The 19,756-nt window shown below is 46.0% G+C and overlaps 1 protein-coding gene across 2 annotated transcripts in view; it reads right to left on the bottom strand.

Annotated features, from left to right (window-relative positions):
- LOC120927019 (synaptonemal complex protein 1-like) overlaps nt 1-19,756 on the bottom strand; it is a 141,988-nt gene that overhangs the window by 47,244 nt on the left and 74,988 nt on the right. For both annotated transcript variants that reach the window (XM_040337415.1, XM_040337416.1), the window contains exon 5: nt 1,524-1,688. In XM_040337415.1, coding sequence (XP_040193349.1) covers nt 1,524-1,688 — 165 coding nt within the window. The remainder of the gene's footprint in view (nt 1-1,523; nt 1,689-19,756) is intronic.

The following is a 19,756-nucleotide window of genomic DNA, read 5'->3' on the forward strand; positions in this document are numbered from 1 at the left end:
GCGCTTCTTTCCAGAGTTCGCAGCGGATCGAATCAGACCATCCAAGCAGGACCTCCTCTGATACTGGTCCTCTGCGCTGTATCTGCTTCTCTCGCAACCTCCTTCTGAATTCCTCTTCCATGGTTACTGATATCTGTACCTCTCCTCTTCTTTCATTTGGTGCTGCTTCTTTAGGCGTTGTCACCGATCGCCGTATTTCTGCAATTCTCAGCTCCTGTTGCCGCTCTCGTTCTCTCTGTTGTCGCTCTCGTTCTCTCTCATCCTGCCGCTGGAGGTCTCTAATGGTATTCTGTATGGCGGTCTCTGATGGGTTCGCACCATATAATGCCAACCGCTGTTGAACTCGCTGCTGGAACAAGTCTTCAACTGACCGGGGTCCTGCATCACCATCCCTCTGATCCATCTCGGCTAGCGCAATGATCAGGGTGGCCTTGTTCTTCCCACCGGTCCCTCCACGGCTCTCAAGCAAGTCTTTTAGCATGGTTCTCCTCCAGGCTGCATAGCTGGTCATTCATGGTGGTGGTTTGGAGTTGTCCCAGTAACTGGAGAGCAAATCCCACCGCTGCCAACCAATGTGACGAGATCCTTTCTCGCCCAGGTCCTGCTCTCCCGACACTCCTCTGCTACCAGTGAGTCAGCTTGCAGATTGCAACGTCTGATGGTCCAGTCATCCAAGGTTCCGGGATCCGAATTACAGCTATGTGCCATTCGGACCCATTGAGAACAAACACCAGGCAGGCTGTATGTAAGTTCCAACAGGACTCTTTATTTCAAGTACACAGCACACTTTTATACAGAATTTTGGAACATCCCACTCCCAACAACCGCTTTCCTATTGGTCAATTGTAAAGTATATCCAGTCTTCACTCAGGTCCCCCTTGACCATGCAAATGAGGACTTGAAATTGTCAACAGGGATTGGTCCAATAGCTTGGATAGAAAGACTTGTGTATTGAGACAGAAGCCCCAGGGGGTAATCAATGTACACAATAACCTGGTTCCAGCTAGACGGCCTGACTCCGACACCCGCTCTTAACCTGCAGAACACAATAAAAGGTATTTCGCAAGCTGGTTCCACTTAGCATTTCAAAAGCCTTGCATTGAATGTCCCTCTCCTGTGTAACATATGTCAAGTAGAAACACTTTAATATCTCAAGGTCCATGACAAGTAGCTTTCCATTTTCTACCAATAGGCTAAAAATAAAGTTTGGGCTTTACATACACTTTACCTTCACCTTTCTCATTCACTCATTTTATTTTTGTTGCCCTCTCTATTCATTAACCTGTCTATAGTGCCTTCAGCTGTATTGGCAGTTTAATGCAAGCTACTTCTTGCTATTCATTTTAAGTGAATAATGAGGGGTTACTTTTAAACAAAGTATCATTTGGTTCAGCTTACATTCACGTCAGAAAAAAATGTGTGTAAATAAAAAATTATTCCACAATTAATACAATGTCATGAAACTTATTTTCTTATTGACTTCAATTCCCATGTACAAATACACAACTGCTGCCTCTACTTACTTGCAACTCTTTAATGATCCTTTGCTGAGCATCTGACAGTTTTCTTTTTTCCTGTAGTTTTGATTCCTTTTCCTTCATTTCAAGTTCAATAACAGATTTCCATTTTTTTATTTTCTCAGCCTCTCTATGCAGCTTGGAATATAGCGGATTAAGAGATTCTGTATTCTGTACAATGACATACAGTATAAAATGTAAAGTATCCAGTAGAAGGTCCAGTATAAAGTTCAAATCTGCATGAAGTACAACGTTATACACTGATGGGATCAATAATAATAAATATTAAAAAAAAAAAGTTGAACAACACGGTTAGTAAGATGTTGGCTGTAATTCCCATAACTGGAACCAGATTATGGAAAGGTGTATGAAGGCTCTGGTAAAAGTAGAGAAGCATAAAACTCTCATTTGAAAGTGAATCCGTTCCATGAAAATTAAACAGTGGTCAAAATGAGTTGGACTGCTTTTGAGAATGACAAACTGTGAGGTATACAATATGTGACCTAAATTATAGTGAGCAGAAATCCAGAAACGATACATCGACAAAAAACAATTCCCCTCAATATAGAAAGAGACATCCATTGCCTAAGGACAGTAGCAAAGAACTGAGGATTGCTTGCATGGGGGGGATCGCTTGCATGGGGGTCCTGACATTTTTGTTTGCCAGTGTGCATTTATCTGAAGGTAGCAGCATAATTATTAGAACTAAAGTAAAATAGTATTTTTGTACTCGCCGTAGAAAAAAGCCAGAAAAACTGCACAGTACCGCCCAGGAGGCGGTCCTACTGGCTATAACCCATCACACTGCATTCAGCAGCTCAGTTCGTCAAAAAGCAGTACAAACAGAAAAAGGAGGGGTGGGTGCTGTGTCGGTCAATGAACTTCAGAGAAAAGGATTTTACGGTGAGTACAAAAATCCTATTTTCTCTTTCGTTCATTGACGGACACAGCACTTAAATCTTGACCTTAGGGACATCCCCAAGCAGTGTCAAAAAACGAGGGGTGGGAACAAACAAAAAAACTCCCCCCATAACAACCAGAGCTCCTCAACGGTAAAGTTGCAACCTTAAACAGCCGCCTGCAAAACCTTGCGGCTGAAGGAAGTATCCGCAGATGCACTCACATCAACCTTGTAAATTTTAGTGAACGTGTGAACGGACGACCAGGTCGCCGCCTTACACCCCTGGGAAAAACGGACGCTTGATGTCGGAAAGCCCAGGAGGCACCAATTGCCCTGGTCGAATGTGACGTGACAGGAAAGGGAGGCATCCGTCCTTTCAAGGCATAGGCCTGGATCACGATCTCTCTAATCAACGAGAAATGTGGCCGACGAGATCGCCAGGCCCTTCTTCAGACCAGTTACTGACACAAACAGTGAGTCTGACCTCCGAAACGGAGCCGTAGCAGACAGATACACCCGCAGAGCCCGAACCATATTCAAGGGATGCAAAGCAACCTCTTTGGGATGCGACGGCCGAGGACACAAGGATGGAAGCACAATGTCTTCAATCAGATGAAACACCGTAACAACCTTAGGAAGAAATGAGGACTGCGGGTGTAGCACCACCTTATCCCTGTGGAGGATAAGGTAGGGAGACTTGCAAGACAAGGCTACCAGCTCAGAAACCCTCCTGGCAGATGTAATAGCCACCAGAAAGGCTAACTTCTGAGAGAGTGTCAATAAGGGGATCTCCCTAATGTTCTCAAACGGCAGTTTCTGAAGCACCGAGAGCACCAGATTTAAATCCCATGGGAGGCAGCAGTGGCCTTACTGGAGGGGCCACATGTCGAACCCCTTGCACAAACATAATCACCAATGAATGAGCCGCCAAGGGTCGCTGAAAAAGAACAGCCAAGGCTGAAAAAGAACAGCCAAGGCTGATATCTGCCCCTTAATGGTGCTTAAAGGTTCACTAAAGGAATTTTTTTTTTTTTTTGTGAAATGACTGTTTACAGGGTATAGAGACATAATAGTTAACCGATTTCCCTTTAAAAATGATTAAAAATAGATAAAAACCAATCATATAATGTACCTACAGTTTAGTTTAGTTAGTTTTTGCTGTTGTTTCCTGGTTCTCTGATGTACAAAGACAGAGCCAATAGAGGGCAGTGATGCTTTGTAAAACAAAACTGGATTGGTGCTGACACACAGTAATCACACCTCCTTGATTAGTCACCACAGTGAGAAATCTCCCAGTACTGTGGTGATCAGGAAACAGACAACCAGGAAGTGTCCAGAACAGAGAGGAATTACAGAAACATCAAAGCAAAAACGAACAATGAGGACATGAAACCAGGACTGCAGTAAGGTAAAGGAAGCTATTTAGCTAAAAAAAAAAAAAAAAAATTCCTTTAGTGACCCTTTAAGGCAAGTTTCTGATCCGCTCCCCGCTGCAAAAAACATTGATTCTGGAATCAAATACGTACACGTACCCCATCCCATTTCCTCACACAGAGCTGTAGGCATTCCATGTGCGATGATGACTTCCGTGCCTTCAGCATGGTAGAGATTACCGAATCTGACAGACCTCGGTCCCTTAGCAACTGACTTCCAACAGCAACGCCGTAAAGCCAGGGACTGTAAAGCAAGATGAAGTATAGGGCCTTGCGACAGAATGTCCTCTCGCATCGGCAGTCGCCAAGGAACATCCGCCGCCATTCGCACTATGTTGGCATACCAGGGACGCCAAGGCCAATCTGGGGTAATTAGAATTACCAGAATCCCCTCGGTCTCCACTCTTCGAAGCAGACTCTTCCGTAAAGTCTTATTGGGGGGGGGCATAAATCAGTCGATAATGCTCCCAAGGAGCTACCAACGCGTCCGCCCAGGGATCCTTGGACCTGGCCACAAACCTCAAAACCTTCGATTGAGTAGAGAGGCCAGGAGATCCACATCCGGCATGCCCCATCTCAAAGGAGTCGAAAGACCTCCGGATGTAGCGACCATTCCCCTTGGTCCAGCATCTGGCGACTTAGATAGTCTGCCTGCCAGTTTTCTACACCCGGAATGTACACGGCCGAAAGAGCCGGCACGCGCCGCTCTGCCCATGGATGTGAGCGACCTCCAATGCTGCAGCCAAGCTCCTTGATGGTTGACATAGGCCACCGCCGTGGCGTTGGCCAACTGGACAGTGACTGGGCGTCTCTACAGCCTCTGTGACCAAGTGGAGAGGCACCGCCTGATCGCCCAAAGTTCCAGCACATTGATCGGCAGGCGGGATTCTTCCTGCGTCCAGCGACCCTGTGCCGACTGTACACCCCAAACTCCCCCCCCCCCCCCAACCGGGTCAGGCTGGCATCCGTCGTGATCACCGTCCAATGAAAAGGAAGGAACGACTTCCCGGATTGAAGGGCCGGAGACCTCAGCCACCAGACCAGGGATTCCCTGACTAGGTGGCTGACTAGGTGGCTCACCTGAATCCGACAATCCAGAGACAAAGGAGATTTCACACATTTGGACAGGATCTCCTTTTGCAAGACTCGAGTGTGGAATTTCGCATACGGTACCGTCTCAAAAGTGGCTACCATGAGACCCAGGACTCGCATGCAAAAACGCAGCAACGACCACTTGTGGGACGTCAACAGCTTAACCGCAGCCTGAAGAGTCTGCAGCTTGTTCGAAGGGAGAAAGACCCTCGCCTCTGAGGAGTACAGAATCAAGCCCAGGTACGCAAGGTGTTTAGTCGGTACGAACACCGACTTCTGGAGGTTCAGAACCCAACCAAACTCCCGAATAGTCTGACTGGCTATCGCCACATCCTCCTCCAATTCTGAGACTGAAGCTGCTCTCAGAAGGAGGTCATCCAGGTAGCCCACGATAGCGATTCCATGCTTTCTCAGTAAAGCCAGTATCGGGACGAGCACCTTGGTGAAAACCCTTGGTGCCGAAGCCAGGCCAAAAGGGAGAGCTACAAACTGGTAGTGCTCTTCCCCGACCGCAAAGCGCAGAAACCTCTGATGCCTGACGCATATGGGGACATGCAAGTATGTGTCCTTGATATCCAGGGACGCCAGAAAAATCCCCCGGATGGAGTGCAGCAACCACAGAGTGAACCGATTCCATCCTGAATCTTTTCACCTTTACAAATCTGGGCCTTGAGGTCCAGAATCGGACAGACCCCTTCCTTTTTTGGGACTACAAACAAATTGGAGTAGAATCCCTGGAACCTTTCCTGCGATGGTACCGGCACTATCACCCCGTGCAGCAACAGGTCCTGCACTGCCCCCAACAAGGCTTCCCGACGAGCCAGGAGAAGATGAAGGTTTGAGGGGAAAAAACTTGCTTGGTGGACAAGAGATCTTGTATCCTGAAGAAACCACTTCGCAGACCCACTGGTCGGAAAGCAGGGAGGTCCCCCGAGCTGTAAACTCCCAAAGGCGACCCGCCCCCCCCCCACCTGAGAGCCGGGCAGGGGCAAAACTTCATATTGCAGATTTGTTTGCAGGTTTGTTAGGCTTGCGAAACCAGGGACGCATCTGTCCCTCAGTGGACACCTTGTCTGTCTGGGAGTGCTTACCCGCCGTCCCGGGCGGACGAAAAAAAACGCTTCTGAGCAGAAAAGGAAGGTCCTGGCCTGCGGCGAGGCTCCTTACCCTTTCTGGATTGTGGGAGCAATGTACTCTTACCCCCAGTAACATTTTTAATAATGTCATTCAGCGAGGTTCCAAAGAGCCTCTCTCCCTGGAAGGGCAAATTCGCCAGAGCCTTCTTAGATGCCTGGTCCGCAGAACAGCATTTTGCACAGACCAAATCAGGCGCCGTAGCACCACAGCAGATACTGAGGCTCTAGAAAGCAAGGGGGCCGTATCTAAGGCCGCATCGCAGACATTCTTAAGACCATGCACCAACTGGTCTGCCAGTTCCACGCACACCAGGGAAACCTGTTGCTTTTCCCACTCATATTGCATAATTTTTGCCCATTCAGTAAGTCTCTGGGACACCAGGGCCATGGCCAACACTGGCCGCAATGCTGACCCCTCCACCGTAAACATGGACCGGGTAACCACCTCGGCCCTTCTATATCGGCAGGGTCCTTAAAGGCAGGGGTCCCTTCCACCAGAATCGTGGTTACCCTATTCAAGCTGGATACCGGGGGGTCCACAATCGGGGAGACCGAAAAGGCCCGCTGCGGGCGTTCCCAATTCTTTGTAAATAAACTTATCAAAGTAAGTTAGGTAGGGAAACACCTTAGCCGTGCAGGCTGGCTTGTGGGACCCAAAAGGGAACAACACCTCTGTAGATGACCCAGCTGTATCTCCATTTTTAGGGTATCCCGCAGCGCTGTGATAAGTGCTCCTACAAGCGCCCTTTACTGCGTTAACCCGGACACGGAGTCATTCTCACTGTCCGAATGGTCCTGGTCTGCATCCTCTGGCACGTCTGAACAGGGGCCGGTTGCCACAGCAAGGCCCGAATCTGAATCAGCGCTTTCCCCCAGAAAACGACGGGGGGCATTTTGTACCCCCCCCCCTCTTGTGCCTGCACGCTGCTTCCACCCTGGCAACAAAGAACCCCAGGACCACCAACAAAGCGTCCATAGGCACTGCAGGTGCAGGGGAGCAGATTGCCACCGCAGGCATGTCTGGGGAAGAAGCACCAGCTTCTGACGCCATGCTGACCCTAATCGCCTGACACCCGTTAGGGACCGCAGGCCAGCTACACAAAAGGTCCACCCCCCTAGCTGTCACTGACCGAAGGACCACCCTAGTGCAGGTACTGCGCTGCGCTGTCCGCCTCCCCTCATGAGATGTTCTGTTCAATTTGCGCCGTTCCAGAGGGATAGCCAGCGCTAGAGGCAAAAACCAAGCTGAGACTCCAAGAAAATGGCAGCCGGCCGCCTCAGTAAGAAAAACGTCTGAGGGCGCCGAAAAGATGGCCGCCTGACTTCATGTCCAAGGCTACAGGAAGATGGCCACCAAACTTCCTAAATAGAACCACAGGAAAATGGCAGCCGAATCTTCCTGACTGAAATAAAAAAATAAAAAAAAGGAAAATGGTGCCACCACGCTGACCCTCCGCGCGGTGGCCCCCACAATGTGCACACCAGAACACCCCACAACTAAAATTAGTTAAAAGAACAGCGGATCCCCAACACCCAACACAGCCCAAAAGAGGGGGAGGGGGAATAACATATAAGCACTCACATTAGCCCACATCCGAAATGGTAGTTCAAAGAGAAGGGGGTTGTACTACACTAGGTAGTGACATGGCGGACTTTCAAGGGCAATCACAGGGACACTTTAGGTTATATAAAATAAATTTAATTACAAAAATGCAAATATACAAATAAATTTCAATAAATGTTGAGAAAAATACATAAAAACATATAAAGCAATATATTTATCTCGCCGACGCGTTTCGCCTCGCGGATTCTTCGGGACGAGCTTTGAGATTTTATGACAAGGAGATATTGCTACTTGTATATGTCTGAAAATAAATATACATTTGTAACATACAAACAACATAGAAATATAATTCACATAAAAATATTGAGAGGCAACATGCAACAAAAGACTCAAAAAATACCAGTCGGTTTGTGGCCATCCAATTCATCACGGATCATTGGGATCACAGGTAAAGAGGTACCAGGTGATGCGTTGGTAAGCTGTTAGGACAAATATAAATAACCGAAAACATAAAGTATATATATATATACACAAATACTATATGCATGTATAAATGCATGCTAGTGTATTGGCTTGGACAGATGGAAAGAAAACCTACCCCAATGGGAGGAGAAAAGAGAATCTCCTAGTGATGTAAAGGGGTCACAGCAAAAGTAAGTTGTTGATTCTAGAATAAAAAAAAGTAAATATATATATAAAGCCGTGTATAATTTAGCAAGAATGGAATATGGAAAAAAGCAAAAACCAGATAAATACTAGATATCAAAATTGCAGAGGCAGCCCATTTACCTGAAAATTAAAACAGAAGAGCAAAAACCGGGACCAGCAAGGCAGAGGGCAGGTGGAGAAAGCCTAGAGGGAAAATAGATTCCTGATATATAGGACAGCCACGCTGCATTGTCCAGCAAAGGACAGACCGGAGGATTAAGAGCCTGTATAAAATATAACCAGGGTAGCCATTGGAGTAGAGTAATGCAATGATAAATAGAGCATGGAAAGCTATAAGTAAAGAATGTTACCTTGCAGTCTAACGGATGTAATGTGTCCCGGGGGGGTAGCAGCCTGTGCTCCGCGCCGGGTTGAGAGAGTGAGACTGGCTTTATAAAGGCCAGCACTCATAGATGACACGTCTCACGTCGGAAAGACGTGATGACGTCATCATCGGAGCGCCGGAATCAACGGCGCATAAACAGAGGGAAAGGAGAGTCAGCTGATGCAGGCCAGGTTAGCTCAATCCAATGGGCGCCGCAGTGTGGCCAATGACAGCGCGGGCGGTCTGAGAGGGCGGTGTCTGTGAAGTTACAAGTGCCCACCCCGTCCCATTGTACATAGTGGGCTGGGTGTGGCCGTGGGCATGGCGGCAACGATCGCAGCATCGAGCCCCGCCAGCCCCCACACTTGGATACCGGAAAAAGGCCGGGAGTAGTGTCAACAGACCGCACTCCAAAGAAAGACAGCCAGAAACAAACAGATCCAAAGAGCCAACACTGCTGTCATGGCCCAGCAATGGCATGTAAAAAAGTAAAGAGGTAAAATGAAGTAAAAATAAATAAAAAACCAGAGCAGAAGGTGCCCATTTACAATCACTCAGCCAGCATAAGCAGCATCAAATCCATATGTATCTATAATCTATAATTCTTTTAGTATGTCATGGCTATATAAACGCAACTGAAATCCACAGTCGGTGCAATAATTGCAACTTGCCACAAGAGGGCAGATGGAAAACAGGACAAAAAATCGTCCTAAAACAACCAATAATGGCAGAGATTGAGGCCCCAGCTGCATGTTGACGGTCAATACAATTAAAAACAGAAATGTATTTACAGATATTTCAACAATTAGATATTTCCATACTATATCCGTTCCCTGATTAAGAAATATTAGGATCAGATTGTTATATCTCACATCCATAGTTATATATACATATACTGGTTTATAAGGAAGAAAAAAACAAAAATTAGAAAAAATACAAAAAATATAAAAAATAATATAAAATAAAAAACAATAGTATTACATGACTTGTCCCATGTCATCCTATTTGCCTAATTTGTTAATATCTATATAGACTGAGAGGTCAGTCAAGGATAACGGACGTTTATTCCTTATTATCCTGTACGGATAAGCATGTTTCTTAGGTGAAACAAGAGCAGAGAGGTCGGAGAATGGGCTAGTCATAGAGGTATTCGTAGGGAGGATAAGGTAGGGGACCTCAGAAGTTAGCCACTTGCAGGAAAGTAATATTTGCCTGCAAAGTGGTTAAAAATGATGATACAGAATTTCTAGGCAGACAAAAAGGATTTAAAGCTTAGGGCATCATTAAGGCCTGGGAATTGATTAGCGTGTAGTTTGTGAATCCAACGTGTTTCACATTGCAAAACCCGCTGGTCAAAATTGCCCCCTCGCGGGTCCTCATATATACTCTCCAAGGCAGTAAACTTAAACACATCTGATTCATACTTATGTCTAAATGCTATGTGGTGGCCCATAGTGGTGTTCAATAGGCCATTGGTTGCATAATAGGTATGATCTTTAATCCGTTTCCAGAAGGGTCTTATCGTTTTACCGACATAGAAACCTCCACATTTACATCGAATTAAATAGACCACTCCTTTTGTTTGACAGGTAATATGTTGCCTGATTGTGTGTTTTTGTCCATTAGGGAGTTGTACGTCGGTACCCACTAGCAGGAACCTGCAAAAATTGCATTCCCCGCATCGATATAGGCCTGGTATCTCACGTTTTTTGTCACTTGATCTGGTGTAGTTACTTGTGACCAAATGGTCACGGATCGATCTAGCCCGTCTGAAAGTAATTTCAGGGCTTGGCCCAATATGTTTTGCCAACACTTGGTCAGATGTTAATAGATGCCAGTGTTTCTGTATTACTTTCCGTATTTCTACATGTTGGTTAGAGTATGTTGTAATTACTCTGGTAGTGTTTGGGTTGGTTGGTTTGTTTCTGCGTGATAAGAGATCACTTCTTAATTTGCCGTTGGCCTTAACAAAAGCTTTTTTTTAAACAATTTTTACTGTATCCCCTTCCTCTCAGTCTTGTGTATAAAAGATCTGCCTCAGATTTAAATTTTTGGTCGTCTGAGCAGTTTCGTCTGAGTCGTAAATACTGTCCAAACGGTATGCTCTGGACTAAGGACTTGGGGTGAGCGCTGCTGGCATGGAGGATGGTGTTTCCAGCCGTAGGCTTCCGATATAGAGATGTACTTAAGTTACCATCCTCGGAGGTATAAATGGTTACGTCTAGGAAGGCCAATTCGATCATGCTTGAATTCATCGTGAACTTCAAGTTATAATCATTTTGGCCAATTTTGGCCATTTTGGAAAGTCCGCCATGTCACTACCTAGTGTAGTACAACCCCCTTCTCTTTGAACCCAACACAGCCCCCCCCACCGGACATTGAGCCCCCCGGAAGATCCCCGACCAGAAGCACAGCGGCCCAAGTATGGGGAGGAGGGAAAGGACAGGGAGAGAAAAGGAGAATGAGAGACCCCCAATTCAACCTCCCAGGGAATGCCCAGCTGCTCCATCCTGCAGAGACAGGTGGAACCATACTTACCCCTTCTGTGGGGACTGCTGGACGCATTCCGGACAGACCCATCACCCGAGCGGTATGGGGTGGCTGTCGGCCAGGGCACACTGACACGGACAGCAGTAGCCCGGTCATATGCGTGCCCTGGAGCATATAGCTCAGCCGGCCACCCCTGGTTTCAGACAGGGTGTTTTGTGTAGCTAGGGCCTGCTCACGCTCAATGGCCAGGCTGGGGAGACTACCAGGATCTATATTATCCAGCCTGTCACCCAGCCTGGCTGGCTGTTGATCATAGATTACAGGAATCAAAAATACAGAAAAAATGAAAAAAATCTCCAGGACCAACCGTCCCCACTGGGAGCCAGGTCCTTCTACAATAGGCAGAAAAAAAAACTGAGCTGCTGTGTGAGGGGTTATAGCCAGTAGGACCGCCCCCTAGGCGGTTCAATGCAGTTTTGCTGTTTTTAACATATTCTGCCTAGTCCTCTCCTGAAGGTGGCGATATAACCCTAAGGTCAAGATTTAAGTGTTGTGTCCGTCAATGAACGAAAGAGAAAATATATTTTCAAAAAACTGTTTATTATCTCTCCAATGTACTAGTTGTAAAGATTTACAGGTCTAAGCTCAAGGCCTTGAGTCTTGGAGCACACTGCAAATTAACAAGCATCCCCCTACCCTCTGACCTGTACTATTATAGCCTCATTGTCCCCAAACTGACAAAAAGGCAGCCAGGAACACTTATAATTCAGATTGAAAAGAGTCTTCAATTTTTAGGGGTATATGTGGGAAATATATGAGCAGAGATAGACAGCTTCTTTTTTTTATTTTTTTTTTTTTTAAGTTTTTTTATTAGGCTTTTTTTTTTTAAAAGACAATAGTAACACTATTACATTTATACATTAACATACAAACAACACATACATGGTCTCCTTATATTCCCTTTTTAGGTTAATCTATGATGGCACCTATACAGAATACGTACTACTTCATTACAGCTTCTTTACAAATCTATTACAATATTTAAAATAATATTTCTATATTTTTTTTTAAACGAATACATAGGAAGCTAACAAAATGTTCTGACCTACTGGCACACAGAAATAAACAAAAAATAACACAAGTTTATTTTCCCCTAATCGTCTTTCAGGACAGCCACCTGAGAGACCTTGGCTCCTCCCCTCTGTAGGAAACACTGTGCCAGCCATCTTTAAATTTTTTCCTCCCCTGCTGGCTCCTCAGTTTTTGGTGTTTACTTCCAGTGGGGAGACATCACAGGGTAACCAGAGCCAGAAAGCCAGGAGACTTGAGCTGAAGAAATCGCCACCCTCTGCTTCTCTGAGGAGAAGAGAAAAGCGCCGGGGGGGGGGGGGGGCCCGCTTTTTATAAAATACTGAGGGCAGTGGAAGGAGGTGCGGCCCCGCAACGGAACCAAGCCTACAGTCAGCCGGTGTGGAGTGAAGCGACAACCGCGTGGGGCTTGTTGGCCACATTGAAGCCAAGTGGCAGGTGCCGTCATTTCCAGCGGAAGGGACGACACCTCCGGCTGACCCACAGCTTCCAGTTCCAGCCATGGAACTTTGAAAGGGGGCCAGGCGTGGGCTGGAGAAACAGCACAGGCTCCAGTGGCGGCAAAGGAAATTTGAAAGAAGCTGAGGGGAACCAAACTGCTCCAGCAGAAGCCAGCTCCAGCCACTCCAAGGTAAGGGGGCCTCCCCTTATCATATGACCACACCCTTGGTGCCAGAGGGGAGGAACATGGGCCCCTGGGGAGGGAAGCCCTTATGTCTTAAAGCTGTGCCCCTGCATTAACTGGCAGGGAAGGGATGTAAATGTATTCATGTCTGATATACGCTCTGTTTATGTCTTGCAGAGCAAAACAGACAAACCCGGACCACCTCATAGTTCAAAAAAGAAAGTGCCCCTTGTGTAAAGCTACACTTAAGGACTCCTCTGGAAAAACTTTAAGTAAGGAACGTATTGACAAATTCGTTTAGGAGTAGTGAGTTAGCGAGGCATACAGATTTAGCAGCCTCAGTTAAAGAACTTGCTAACACCTTTCAATCGTTTAAAACTTTTTTTTGTGGGTATTCAGATCCCACAGCCTCAGTCTGCTTCTCTGCCAGTTCAGCAGGTAGCGTTATCAAAAACGCAACCAATACCATCTACGAGTGCAGGCCCTCCAAAAGCCTCCATGGAGGAGGCAGAGGAGTAGCCAGACAGTGCAGCCTGCGGCTCACGGGAATCAGTAGGGGAAGCTCTTGAAAGGGATTCCAGGAAACCCTCCCGGTATAAACTTTCACTGGGAGGAAGTAGAAAACCTCCTAGAGGCCATTCATGCCAGCCTAGGTATTCAGTCGAATAAGAAAACACTCTCACTACACGACCAAATGTACCAGGGCCTGGGAGAACAAGAGAGGAAGAACTTCCCAGTCCATGAGTTCCTAGTAGAGGCAATAAAAAAGGAATGGCAGGGCCAGCAAAGGAAACCCTTCTTTTCAAGAGAGTTAAAAAGGTTTCCATTTGTGAATGATTCAGCGTCAGTTTGGAATAAAACCCCTAAACTAAACGCAGCATTCTCGCAAATCTCGAGGCATACAGATTTAGCCTTCGAAGATATGGGGGTGCTATCCGATGCAATGGATAAAGGGATGGACTCCCTCAAGAAATCTTGGGATTCTATACTGGGAGCTTAAAACGTAGTGTTCCGGCTTTCTCAGATACAGGCCCACGTTGAGGAAGAAACACCAAAAGAACAGATCCTGACCTTTTCTACGCTCAAGGGCATTGCTTAAAATGCAGATGCATCCATTGAGTCAGTATGGGTGGTTGCAAGGTCCTCGGCCTTATCCAATTCTGCAAGACGAGCCTTGTGGCTAAAGACTTGGCAGGGGGACGGCACCTCTAAAGCCAAGCTCTGCGGGATTCCATTTACAGTTTGGACCAGGACTGGAGTACAGGATCGCACAGCGGATAAGAAAAAATAAAGCATTTCCACTAAAACGTAAACCAACCTGGGGACAACCACAACAAGGCAAAAAAAGGCCCAGAGTGGACGCAAGGTCTCACTTTGACTCACCTAGGGCCGAAAACCTGGGGACAGAGAGGAAAGGACAAAGGAGGAGCAATTTTTCGTCCTCCTGTACAAGCCTGTAACAAACAGTGTCAAGTTAGTCAAGGTGGGAGGGAAGATTGGGGACCTTCCTCCCACAATGGAAAGCAATCTCCTCAAGCCAATTTATACTAAGAATTGTGCAACAGGGTTATCGCTTGGAATTTTCAAATGCCCCCCCCGAACAGGTTTTACCCCACGGAACTGCCAAGGAACAGAGAAAAGGCCAGAGGTCTATTGGAAGCCATAAGAGAACTAATACAATTAATATACAAAAAGGTAGTAAGCTATGTGCCAAAGGAGGAAGCAGGCAAGGGATTCTACTCCCACGTGTTCGTGGTTCAGAAACCCTCAGGAAAATTCAGATTGATACTAAATCTAAAAAGGCACTAAAACGTGTCAGTTACCTACAAGAGGTTCAGGATGGATTCAATATTTTCTGTAAAAGCACTACTACCCCCAAATTGTTATATGGCTAAAAGATGCATACTTGCACATCCCTTAGCACTCAAAAATTCCAGAAATACCCAAGACTAGCGATAAAAGAAGGAAGAAACATTCCACCTTCAGTTCCAGGCTCTTCTATTTGACCTTTCCTCCTCACCTTGGATATTCACAAAAGTGATGGCAGAAGCCCTGGTGACAGTCCGGCTCAGAGGCATCTATGTCATCACCTATTTAGATGACCTACTTCTCTTCGCAAACATCTCAGAAAAGTTAACCAAATTTCTAAAGTACACCCAAGATTTCCTATGAAAACTAGGTTAGTTGTTAAATATAGAGAAGTCTAATCTGATCCCCACCCAGCAAATTACATACCTGGGGTACATCCTAGACTCAGCACAACAAAAAGTTTTTACCCAAGGAAAAGGGTACAAAAAATTCAAGAGGCAATGAAGATATTACAGAACAATCAACCATGCTTAAAAGGGTCACTAAAGGAAAAACATTTTGTTGCTGAAATGACTGTTTACAGGGTATAGAGACATAAAAGTTAACTGATTCCTTTTAAAAATGATTAAAAATATAAAAATAGATTAAATTCTATCATATAATGTGCCTCTAGTTTCACTTTCGGTTTTAAACTGGATTCATGTTTATGTGAAGTAAAGAGACCCACAAAACAAAAACAAACAAATCCAGGGCAGTGTTTTGTTTTTAAAATGAATCTGATTGGTTCTGAGGAGTTTTAGACACACAGCTTAGACCACAGTGAGAAGCTCCCATGAGTTTTTTCATAAGGAGCCAGACAAGCAGGAAGTGTGGAGATCACAGCAGAATTACAGCTACTTCAAAGCAAAAACGAACAATGAGGACATGAAACCAGTACTGCAGTAAGGTAAAGGAAGCTATTTAGCTAAAAAAAAAATTCCTTTAGTGATCCTTTAATAAGAGGGGCAATGTCTGCATTGGGACTACTGACCTCGGCAATTCCAGGGGTGGGATTACACCCCCAGAATGTAATGGGTGGGATTACAATTTTGCCCTCTACAGATGTTTATCTTGAAGACATAGAATCATGGACAAGACTCGCTAAACACACAAGTGCATATACCAACACAAGTGAAGAGGTCTTTATGTTGGTGGAGAAGGTCAGAGAATTTAACCGAGGGACAGATGTGGATCCCACCAATCACCCGGATTGTGACCACAGACGCAAGCAGCGTAGGGGAGCGCATCTAGGCCCCCGGGTAACACAAAGTGTGTGGTAAAACGAAGAGATGAAGAGATCATTGAAATGGAAGGAATTGAGGGTAGTTATTCTAGCACTCAGGTACTTCCAGAAACGTACAGATCAGGTCCGACAACTCTTCAGTAGCTGCCTACTTGAACAAACAAGGGGGAACAAGGAGCAGAATCTTGTGGCCCCTGGCAGAGGAAATCCTAAACTGGGCAGAAGAGGACATCCTTTCCCCATCAGCAGTATATCTAAAAGGAGAACTGAACCAAGTGGCTCGATTACCTCAGCAAGAAAAGATTAAAGATTAAAGGAAAGCGACTGGATGTTGAATCAAGGGGTGTTCAGAATGATCACACAAAAATGAGGAACCCCACAAGTGGACCTATTTGCATCAAAAGAAAACACAAATGGGGTTCACCAAGTGTTATGCCTTCCCCCACAAGCGGTGCCAAGAAATCTCCAAACAGAGAACACCTCGCTGAGTCCTATTTCACCACACTGGCCCTGGAGACCGTGGTTCTCTATTCTAAAAGAACTTGCTGTGGAACCCCCATGGATATTACTAACCCGATGGGATCTCCTCTCCCAATACCCAGTGTGTTGTCCCAAGTATAAAGGTGGAACCTCACTGCTTGACCTCTGAGGAGCAGTTGCTGAAAGTTAGGGGCTTCTCAAACCGCCTGATCAATACACTGCTATATAGCAGAAAAATAGAGACTCATAGTTACATAGTTGCATAGTAGGGGAGGTTAAAAAAAGACAAAGGGCTTGTGAGATAGAAGCTCTATCGGGGGGGCGCATGCACGGCGCGATGCAGAAAGGTTGTGAGTGAGCACAGCTCCGCCAGACCCGGATAAAACAGGCCAGATTCCCAGGGCTACACCGCACAAATTTCGGCAAAAATACCTAACACCCCGTGGGTAACATCTGTGCATGCCAGCGGGGAAGAATAGGCGTTCTTGCCGCTCCCAACATAACCTGACAAACTTTCTCCTGGACGCTGATGCTAGAAAGCACAAGATGTCGCCGGTGCCAGCTCTCATGTGGTCTCAGAAGTCCCCACCGAACCTCCTCTCTACTTATGAGAACTGTGAGTACACTACTCCCCTATCCAAAGCAGACTTGGATGCTAGTCTACTCGCCATATTTGACAAGCTGGTGGATAAAATTGAGAGCGAGGTACACAAATCTACCACTGCCCTCTCTCAGGAGAGATTGCATGCATTGGCAATCGCACTGACATATTGGAAACAAAACATGATGAGCTCTCACTGGCTCACAACGACCTAAGAAAGGATTACGAGACTTTAGCTGACAGTTTTACTTTCATGCAAGCACAAGTTGAAGACCTGGACAATAGAAATCGCTGCCACAATATTAGAGTGCGTGGCGTCCCACAGACTGTCACAGATCTTATGCCCACCATCTCCAAAAAACTTCACAACCTCCTGCCTGACAAACCAATATCTGCATTCACATGTGATAGAATTCATAGAGCTCTTCGCCCTAAGCCCACACCTGACAAACCACCCAGGGATATGTGTATGAAAGATTTCCTAGTCAAGGAAGACACCATGCATGCCTCAAGGAATACCCCCAACATTGAGCTAGATGGCAAGAGACTGCAGATATATCCTGACATTTCTCCAGCCAGTTTAGACAGGAGGCGCAGGATGAAGAAGGTAACCCATATCCTGCAAACAGCAAGAATAAAATACAGAAATGTGGAAAACAGTGCGCTTATCTAATACACTTATAAACAGCAGCAAACTCAAAATGTTTATACAAACACAAATATGGGCAAAAGGTGGAGTTGCGCTAAAAAAAAAAAAAAATATGACTTATTGAGGTCATAAAAAATGTGAAAATAACTGTGGAAGTCCAAAAAATATCGAATAATTCTAGTGAAAAATTATATAGATAAAGTCCCATAAAATCAAATTCCATGTGGTGGAGAACTATCACACAAGTGAAGGAAGATCTGGATCACAGCTCCCTGAAAATGCTGACCCTTACCGAATAATAAGATTCTAACGGATCAAGCCGAGCAAGTAGCCAAACACCTGGGCTGTACAGGGGATCAGAGTAAAATTGACGATATAAAACAGCATAAAAATCCGGCCGGTAACAGAACGAGTTGTCCTCAATCGCAGTGACGTCAGCACGTCTCCTCCCGACGTTTCGTCTAAGATAGACTAAGATAGACTTGATCACGGGGTATGGTCTATCTTAGTCTATCTTAGACGAAACGTCGGGAGGAGACGTGCTGACGTCACCGCGATTGAGGACAAATCGTTCTGTTACCGGCCGGATTTTTATGCTGTTTTATATCGTAAATTTTACTCTGATCCCCTGTAAAGCCCAGGTGTTTGGTTACTTGCTCGGCTTGATCCGTTAGGATCTTATTATTCGGTAAGGGTCAGCATTTTCAGGGAGCTGTGATCCAGATCTTCCTTCACTTGTGTGATAGTTCACCACATGGAATTTGATTTTATGGGACTTTATCTATATAATTTTTCACTAGAATTATTCAATATTTTTTGGACTTCCACAGTTATTTTCAAATTTTTTATGACCTCAATAAGTCATATTTATTTATTTTTTTAGCGCAACTCCACCTTTTGCCCAAGAATAAAATACAGATGAGGTTTTCCATTTAAGCTCATCGTTCCACACAACAGCTCTACCTATACTGGGGCAGATTCATGTAGATCTGCGGATCTTTAGATCCGCTAGATCTACCTGGTTTGCGATCCGCCGGTGCAATTTAGCGAGGCAAGTGCATGATTCATCAAGCACTTACCTCGCAAACTGCACCGTCGGATCCTAACTCCCCCCGGCGGAATGCAAATTCCGCGGCTAGGGGGAGTGTACAATTTAAATCAGGCGCGTTCCCGCGCCGATTTAACTGCGCATGCGCCGGGGCGAAAAAGCCCAGTGCGCATGCTCCAAATGACGTCACTACGACGTCATTGTTTGCGGCGGGTACGTCGTTTGCGGCCATCGGTATTCCCGATCGCGGTACGCAAACGACATAGAAAATTTAAAAATCGGCGCGGGAACGTCGGCCATACTTAACATTAGCTACCCCTCATAGAAGCAGGGGTAGCTATCCGCCGGAAAAACCCGAACGCAAACGACGTAGAAAACGAGCGACGGGCGGGCGTACGGACGTGAATCGGCTGTTTTCCTCATTTGCATATGCGACGGGTAAAAAATCGCGACGACACCTAGCGGCCGGCGGGAGATTACAGCCCAAGATTCGACTGGTGTAAGTCACTTACACCAGTCGGATCCAAGGGAGATCTATGCGGAACTGATTCTTATGAATCAGTCGCATAGCTCCGACGGTGGGATCTCACAGATCCGCCGTCGTATCTATTGATGAATCTGCCCCCGTGTCTACAATGTGATAAAGGGCAAGGAGTTGTTGGTCAAGTTGGACTTGCTGGATCCTAAACCTCCCAACAACCGCCCCCCATCCACCCCCAGATCTTCCCCAATATGGTCCACGCCGTCTTAGACGCAATCAAAGAGACCAAAGGCGTTGGCGTCAATCTTTTTAAGACCAAGCTCCTTGATCAACTGTTTTGATCCCCGTTTTAGCAATATATCCTTATCCTGACTAACGTGTGCATCCTACCTTTTAGCAAAATGTTACGCGGGGCGTGTCCGCGGTGTCGCCGCGTCGATGACGCGGTGTCGCCGCGACAATGACGCGGCGACGTGGGCGGGCCGCCTTAAAAATGCTTCCACGCATGCGTCGAAGTCATTCGACG

Source organism: Rana temporaria, chromosome 2 (genome assembly GCF_905171775.1).
Source record: "Rana temporaria chromosome 2, aRanTem1.1, whole genome shotgun sequence".
Taxonomy (NCBI): Eukaryota; Metazoa; Chordata; class Amphibia; order Anura; family Ranidae; genus Rana; species Rana temporaria.